This window comes from Borostomias antarcticus, assembly GCF_949987555.1.
Source record: "Borostomias antarcticus genome assembly, chromosome: 9".
In the NCBI taxonomy this organism is placed as follows: Eukaryota; Metazoa; Chordata; class Actinopteri; order Stomiiformes; family Stomiidae; genus Borostomias; species Borostomias antarcticus.
The window spans coordinates 12923315-12932334 of record NC_140242.1 but is presented as its reverse complement, the minus strand read 5'-3'; the positions used below and the strand labels follow the sequence as shown (position 1 = coordinate 12932334).

The 9020-nt window shown below is 46.8% G+C and overlaps 1 protein-coding gene across 1 annotated transcript in view; it reads left to right on the top strand.

The window, feature by feature from the left end:
• The window catches only part of vav3 (vav guanine nucleotide exchange factor 3), a gene marked incomplete at its 5' end in the record, with an annotated part of 74642 nt that continues 65622 nt past the window's right edge, over positions 1–9020 (top strand). Inside the window, 1 exon segment of the mRNA XM_084443244.1 lies at positions 1–207. Coding sequence (XP_084299370.1) covers positions 1–207 — 207 coding nt within the window.

The following is a 9020-nucleotide window of genomic DNA, read 5'->3' as shown; positions in this document are numbered from 1 at the left end:
ATGATGGAGTACTGGAGACAGTGCGCAATGTGGTTGATCAATTGCAACGTGCTTCCACCGAACCACCGGGTAACGTGGGAGTCTGCCCAGGTATTCGACCTGGCCCAGACCCTCCGCGATGGAGTCCTTCTGTGTCAGCTTCTCAACAACCTGAAATCCCTGTCTATCAACCTGAAAGAGATCAACCTTAGACCACAGATGTCGCAGGTAAGAATCCCGATTGTAGTCTACGTCTACAGTAGGAAACGTTTCGAGTTTCTCCCCGTAGCCCCAGATGTCGGTGCGCATCTTCAGCAAATGCCCCCAAAATAATCCCGTCGAAGCGAAAACTCTGTTGGAACATTTAGCAAATTAGAAACCCATTGCAGTTCGCTGCGAACTTGGAAATTAGCAATTCATTAAAATGTTGTTCACCGTTTACTTTAAGTCCGATCTACTTCGAGCTTCATCTCATCATTAGCCTATCTATTGCATAGCCAAAGGCTAGACTGTAGAATTTCGATATCCTGTCATGCAGCACTGGGCTGTACAGAGGAATAACGGGTTAGTTACACATAGCTTGACAGTTAGGTATGGCAGCTCTCCTGCCTGTCACAGACTTTATTGGAGACAGGGGGCTCCTGGCCACGTGTCCCTCTCCTGCTCGTCAAATACCATCTGGCCTCTCGACAAGCAAGTCACAGCCAGGGTTAGATTAGAACTCTGCTTCATAATAAATCTGTCCGCTTGGCTCGACGACAGACCGCAGGGGGACACTCACTCCTCAGGGGGACTGTGGACCTGCGATGGAAGAGTGAACAAAAACACGCACGCTCACAGGCATGCACACACACACACACACACACACACACACACACACACACACACACATTGACAGACACACATAAGCATACACACGCGCACACACAGACAGACACATATGCATACACACACACACTCTCTCTTTCACTCTTTTATTACTCTCTGTGGATCTCTCCATAGCAGCAACCATGCTTTACATGTCAACTCCATCAGTGCACAGTTATTAGCCTAACAGGGAGCCTGTGTGCAGGCAAAAACACTCTAACAATGCAATAGCAACATAAATACCATGGGCTAGCACCGCTGCTTCATACAGTAATCACCTTTGATCTTTCAACGGTCGAGGTTGACATGGCAGAGAAGTGGATCATTAAAATGAGTTGACAGGGCTCGTATTGCCATTGACATTTTTAGTGCTTTTAGTACCCTGAACAAATTGACGAATGAATGCTCTGTCGTGTTCGTCCGGCAATGTCAGAGAAAACTAGATTGTAGTCAGGGGACAAACTGACTGGCCGACTCCCAGGCAGGGTTCGGGCTCAGCCAATGGCGTTATGGATTCATAGTGTGGATCATTGCTTGGCAACATCCGCTGTACAGTTAGTCATGTCATAATCACTCTGTAAAAGCAGATTAAGGGACGTGTGTGTGCACGCGCACGCATCCCATGCTCAACCCAAATGACACTATTTATAGGAACAGTTCATATGCATGCCTGATTGCGTTAGGCATTTTGTGACGCTGTGATGATAATACATTGGGACTGTAATTGAAACACACGCACAAACGCACACACACCCACACACACACACACACACACACACACACACACACACACACACACACACACTATTCATCAGGTACACGCTCACTCACACACACAGGCAAGAACAAAAACGGCAACAAAATATTGTTAATTCACAGGGGCCGAATAATAAATAAATAAATACAACTTTTCTGGAGGTGAAATTTACATAACTGAGAGTAGAGATGTGTACAACCTCACTACATAATTCATGAGTGCAGTACAGCTGTTCTATCATTGGTCCATTCTGTAGCACCAGCCCCCCCACCCAGGGGACCTGCTATGAGATTGGGAAGACAAAGGCAGCGAAGAGTCTCTGGCACAAAGACCCTGCCTGGACCTCATCATGGTAGCATCTCTAAGAGCATGAGGGGGCTTCACAGCACCAGGCCCACTGTGTTACAGCTAGCCCCCCTCTGTACTAGAGCTAGCCCCAATATTAGCACCAGCCCACCTATATTAGCACTAGCCCCTAATGTATTAGCTCTAGCCCACCTATATTAGCACTAGCCCCTAATGTATTAGCTCCAGCCCACCTATATTAGCACTAGCCCCTAATGTATTAGCTCTAGCCCACCTATATTAGCACTAGCCCCTAATGTATTAGCTCTAGCCCACCTATATTAGCACTAGCCCCTAATGTATTAGCTCTAGCCCACCTATATTAGCACTAGCGCCTAATGTATTACCTCTAGCCCACCTATATTAGCACTAGCCCCTAATGTATTAGAGCTAGCCCACCTATATTAGAGCTGGCCCTAATGTGTTAGAGCTAAGCCGTGTAATGGAGCACAATAGCCTCTCCGGAGAGTTAGCATGTGGCGCAGCAGGAGTGACACAGAGCATCTCCTTGACCCTGAGTGCGTTAACTGTACTATGTGTGCAGTGTGGGGAAATAATACTTTTTTAGGCTGTATCTAAACATCGGAGGAATCAGTTTTGTTAGCCTGTGGGAAATGTATCCCGTATCATCATAATGGAAAGGAGCACACAGCGGAAGTGAACCCAGAGTGGTTAAGCAACAGTGTTGTGTTCTTGAAAAGAAAGCAATGTTGAAGCAGTTCCATGTCGGAGAGCATGTTATAGTTGAAACTGGCTGATTCAAGCTTTGATGTCCATTCACATATATCCCTATGCAGGCATGTTCCCTACAATGTACAGGGTTTAGACTGTACAAATGGGGGCACGGACAAGCCAGGCCTCCGGTCTAGCAGACGGCCTCTGAGCCCTGGTGAGCAGAGGAAACGAGGGAAGAGGAGGAAGGAAGTGAAACATAGTGTCTGTCAGCCCTCTCTCTCACTGAAGCGCTACAGACACACGGTTCTGCTGCTCCTCAGCACGTGCTGGAACAGTGCACTTTGCTCTGCAATATCACGACAAAGAGTTTCTTGACTCTGATAGAGAGCGATCGATTATGAGTGTGTGTGTGTGTGTGAGAGAGAGAGAAGATTATTATGCAGTAGTTATTGAAACTAATGAAAAATAAAAAACTAGGTGTGAAAAAACATTTTAGTTAACTGAAATAAAAACTAGGCTTACAAAAAAATTATAACTAACTTAAACGGTATTGTGTGTTTACACAACTAACTAAAATAAACACAAGTTATAACTTTTAACATAAGCCTAGTATTTTAGGTGGATAATGAATCGATCCTCCAATTTCCCTTGCTCAGAAGTAGCCTGACGTTCCAGTGACCAGATGGTTTGTTTCAAACGGAGTGAAACAATTTGAGGTCGCGAGATCAGGATGGTCTCACGAGGCTAGCGCAGAAAAAACAAACAAAAACAAACCAATACTGAAACTAATCAAAACTAAACTAAAACTAAGCATTTTCAAAAAGATAAAAAATAAACTAAACTAGCAAACCTGCTTTAAAAATAATTAAAACTCAACTGAAATTGAAAACAAAAAGTTAAAATGATATAAAAATAAAAACAAATGAAAATAAAATGAAAAAAGCAAAACTATTATAACCGTTTGTGTGTGTGAGAGAGAGGGAGAGAGAGGGAGAGAGAGAAAGGGAGAGAAGGGGAAGGGTGTAGTGGGAAGGATACACCAGGTCCATGTTTGATGATGTCATCACCTCTCTTTTCCATTTCACTCACACTTTGACCTTTTGTTCTGTCCCCAAGATAACTGACTCTAATGTACCCAATAGGGATGGTTTAAAACAGCGTGCTATAGCAGAGGGTGTGACCCTGTCAATCACTGTTTGCATTGGGGACAGATCCAATGTGAACCTGTAAATGGATGAAGTAAAAAAAAAAAAAAAAAATCTAACATCTACAGTGGCTGAAGGGATATATTTGCAAAACAAGGCCCCACTATTATTAGATCCCAAAGTAACCTTTTCAGAGTTATGTCAGAAATGGAAAGAATAGATACCAGTTGGTTGCATTATGTATCTTCCAGTGAGAGGATAGGCACAGTGGTCCTGCTGAAACACAGCGATACTGCTGGCTGGGAGTGGCCAGCGATTCAATAACAACATTTTCAGACCATACTGAGCAGAGTTGTATTTGTACTGAATCAATGTTTATCACATTTCTGAAATCTAGCCATGCTGGCTCATTTAATCTGCGCTGTGCGCTGAGTGCACTGTGAAAGCGCCCTGTCAATACTGACATAGTTAAGGAAACGATTGTCACTGAGAATAACGCTGAAGTCTAGCCAAGTCGTTACCCAATCCAAAATGACGTTCTACTCTATATGAACAAGGGGAATACATCAATACAACATGACGTCATAAACTATTTTCTTTACTTGAACATACATTTTATGGCTTTGCCTTTCAAATATGGGTGTAGGAATGTATTAGCGCTGTATGTTGTTGACTCTGAGACAGTGATATGCCAGAGGATGGGGGCTATACGGCTACAGCTCGTAACACTGCTGCAACCTTTAAATCCTAGACCCACTGGACCTTTGAAACCCTTGCGGCGAATTAGACGGGCATTATTGTATCAGGCTGTAAATAGAAATGTGCAGTAATAGGAGCCGTGTGTGTGTGTGTGAGAGAGAGAGAGAGAGAGAGAGTGTGTGTGTGTGTGTGTGTGTGAGAGAGAGAGTGTGTGTGTGTGTGCGTGTGTGTGTGTGTGTGTGTGTGCGTGAGTGTGTATGTGTGTGTATGTGAGTATGTGTTTGTGAGTATGTATGTGATTGTGTGTGTGTATGTGTGAGTAAATGTGAGTGTGTGTGTGTATGTGAGAGTGTATGCGTGTGTGTGTGTGTGCGCATGCATGTGCACACACAAGAGAGAGGAAAGAGCACCCTCGTCCTCCTCCTCCTCCTCCTCCTGGGTGTGTGCTGCTGCTGTGTGTATTGTTCCAGTAGCTTAGTACCTCTCCATATTTCATATCACGTTTCTCCGCTGTAGTGTAGATGAACATGTTGCATTATGCCCCTTCTCTGGCCGTGTGACTGGCCGGGGGGTGACGGATGGACACGTCTCCGCTCCCAGAGGGCCCTCCAGTGGTAATGCAGCATGTGTGGGGGGGGGTGTGTGCGAGGGGGGGGGGGGGGGCGGGGGGCGTTCACGCTTCAGTGAGAGGATGAAGTATAGCTGCGATGTAGCGGGAGGAGGGGCACTGCATCACTGATTGGCGGAAAGGGTTTACACGACCTCTCGCAGGTACACACGCGCACACACACACACACACACACACACACACACACACACCCCAGCCCCCCAGTGAAATACGTTTACACACAGAATGTCAAATATTCACCTTCGCCGTCCCCTCTCCCCCATCTAGGAGCGTCTACTCCGTTTGACCTGCGTTGACATCGCCTAGGCGACACAGCGCTCTAGGGCTCTTATTTGGATGGCACTTGTTTGTCACGGGGATAGGATCAGCGTATGATAGGGATCACACGGTCAAAAGCCAGGGTTTAATCTAGAAGATGCCTGGAGAGATGTCTTCAGGCTGGATCCGCCCCTTCCACTCTCTCAAAATACCATGAAAGCTGTCAGGAGGCATGATGGGACAGCCGCGGTTTGATTACTCAGTCTCTCGTGGCGGAAGCATTTATCTCTCATTAATAATGTAATAAAACTGCATTGAAATAAAAAGTGAGCTATTTTAGCTACTAATGAATATGCTTGTAGTCTGGAGTAACACATTCTAATCTCTCTCTCTCTCTCTCTCTCTCTCAACCTCTCTACCTCTCCCTTTCTCTCTACCTCTCTCTCTCCCTATCACTCTCTCTACCTCTCCCTTTCTCTCTCTACCCCTCTCTCTCCCTATCTCTCTATCTCTCTCTCTACCTCTCTCTCTCTTTCTCTCCAGCCAAATAGTTGATTAGTGAAAGTGAATTTTTGGCCCTTTGAGTTTACGTTTTCATTAGCAGAATAGTTCTTCCAAACTATTATGTCGTTGATGAAGCTGACTGCTCACATAAGAGGTAGAGTAAGTTAATTAGAGCGACTGTGATTACAGTCTTGATGATTGAAGTCTGCTGTTCAAACACTATTTCTTGCTAGAAGCTGACGTCTAGAAGGAAGACTTTCTAGAAGCCAACATGTAGAAGGAAGACAGTTGAGGAGGATAATTGATGGGGGTGCATCCGTCGATCTGTGGATTCTTGCTTTTCTAGCTGTTGGCCCGGCTGACCCTGAACTGGACCGGACTGCAAAAAAACACACAAAAAACGCATCTGTTTCTGTGAGAGTGGGCGTGTCTTCGCCTACACTCTGGCTCCTATTTCCTGATTACCCAGCTGAGAACAGGAACTCGGTCTGCCGGGAATGTTTGCGACACGTCAAAAGCGCTGATCTGTTGTCAGTGCGGCGGTCTGACCTGATATAACGCCAGCGCTCAGCTGAAGCGCTCCCTCCACTCCCCTGATGTTTGACGCTTGTCGCATGGGGACTCAACAGATGACAGGTGAGTCAGAGAGAGGGAACGCAACGGTATGTCATGATGATTCAACATCCTGTTGGACATCAGCCGCTGCCATGGCGACCATCTGGGCCAGGGTGGAGGGGTCTTGTGTATCATGATGTGCGGGTCAGGGAAGATGACTCAGCACTTTCACATTCTGATTTTTCACATTCTGATTTTTTATTTAGCCAAGTAGGCTTGCACCTACAAGGAATTAGCCTGGGTCTGCTGGGACATGACAATAAATAATAATAATAACAACAGCAATAATAATAGTAACAACAATAATAATAATAATACTAAGAATAAAACAGGACAGTGCAAAACCGAGCGTCTGTGGTTCAGGAGGTAGAGCAGGTGGTCAAGTGACCGCAGGGTCGGTGGCTCCTCCTGTCCACATCTCGAAATGTCCTTGGGCAAAGACACTGAACCCCAAATTGCTCCCAGTGAGCAGGCAAGCACCTTGCATGGCAGCTGGCTGCCATTGGTGTGTGAATGTGTGTGAATGGGTAAATGAGAGGCCATTGGAAAGCGCTTTGGATAAAAGCGCTATACACTGTAAGTGCAGTCCGTCCATACATTATTCTCCTGCACTTCCACAAGACCTGAAGCACCAAGCAGCTAGCAGCACCCGTCCCCTCAGCCAATCAGCTATCAGCACCCTTCCCCTCAGCCAATCAGCTATCAGCACCCTTCCCCTCAGCCAAGCAGCTAGCAGCACCCTTCCCCTCAGCCAATCAGCTATCAGCACCCTTCCCCACAGCCAAGCAGCTAGCAGCACCCTTCCCCTCAGCCAATCAGCTAGCAGCACTCTTCCCCTCAGCCAATCAGCTAGCAGCACTCTTCCCCTCAGCCGATCAGTCTGCATATCAGACTGAATCGATTTAAAGAATCTTCAAGGTCTAATTAGATTCTGTGTGTGCCTGTGACTTCCTCTGTGACTTCCTCTGACTTCCAATGAAAGGCCCCTAGCTCGGGTCGTCCTTTTAAAGCCTTGATCGGGGAACGGAGAGAGGAATCAGATTGGCCGTGCTAGACTACCGTCGCCGCGGCCGTTGTCGGTTGCCATGGAGCTCCGGAGGGCACTGAGGGATACGTAATCAGAGGCAGGAAGTAGAACCCTGATTGTGGACTCGCAACGGCGCACGGCGTGAAAACCAAAGTGTTGGAGGGATGGTTGAAACCCCCCCCCCCCCCGCCCCACCCGGACGGTACGCTAGGGACGCGTAACGCTACACCATCATCAGACATGCATACATACAGCAGGGAGAATTCTCCAGCGTTGTGATTCCTGCCTTGTAGGACGACGCAGACACTCCGAGGACCGGCGAGCGTCCCTGAGAGACGCAGCAACGAGCTGTGACCCAGGGCGCTGGCTCTGTGTGTGGAGGAGGTTTGGAGGATCCACACACACACACACGCACGCAAACACACACACACACAGACACACACACACCAATGTGTACAGATATCTACACACACATACACAGGCGAGGCCTAGGGCGTCTGAGTGTTGCTAATGCAGAAAACAGCTCAGTGCAATGATGTGTAGTCTCCTCTGGGCCTGCCCGGCGCGCGCTTGTTAAAACAGTTCCTCTCCCCTGCTGCTGCCACAGAGTTCCGACTTCACACGCGCTCCGCACGGCTGCCGTAGCTCCGTTCAGGCATCCCAGAATCCTCTGGGACGCTCCACAGACTGTGGGCTGTCTGCGAGATGGGCTGCTCTGATAAAGCAGGATTTGTATCAGCATAAACCATTCCACATTATTCACCGGCTGCCAGTTTAGTAACCGACTTCGGGCTGCATGCTTTTTTCTCGGGAACTCGTCCGTGCTGTGTAATGCGATTTGTGGAGCGGCGTTCCATATTTAATGCTTGTACTTGTGTGCACCCGTCGGCACACCGTACAAGCAACACCTATTCACATGTTAGGGTAGTAGTACTGTAAATGTTGCATGAGTGTCATGAATAAAGAAACACAACTTTGCTGGGGTGCTATTGCTTGTTTTTCTTTGTGTCAATCATTATTATCACTTTCACTGCCTCTAAATAAGGGCCAACTGTACGAGGCTAGGGTGCAGAGCCGCTTTAAAAATGAGGAAATGACAGATAAAAAACACTTCCTGTTTCACCCAGCTGTTACCCAAGACCTTGAAAAAGACACGTTAGCAAACGGTTGGGCAAAGTCATCTTTCATGATTTTTAAGTTGCAACTTGAAATGGAGGAGGGAGCTTACAGGAATTGGCCTGAGAAGCATGTTTGGTGTTTTGGTGGACACAGCATTGCACTGTTAGTTATTCCTCTCTTCCTGTTGTAGAGGAAGGCCCTAACGGTATGTAGTTTAACTGAATGCTCCAGTTAAGATTCAGATCTTCAAAACACTACAGTCAGAGGACCCTTAGTAGATATCCTGTGAGAGTGCATCACTTAGCTTTTTTTTCACATAGCATTTTTATTTATTTACATTTTGATCATCCTATTCAAGATCTCATCGGGGTTTGCTTAACTGTCACGTGACTAACGTTGCGC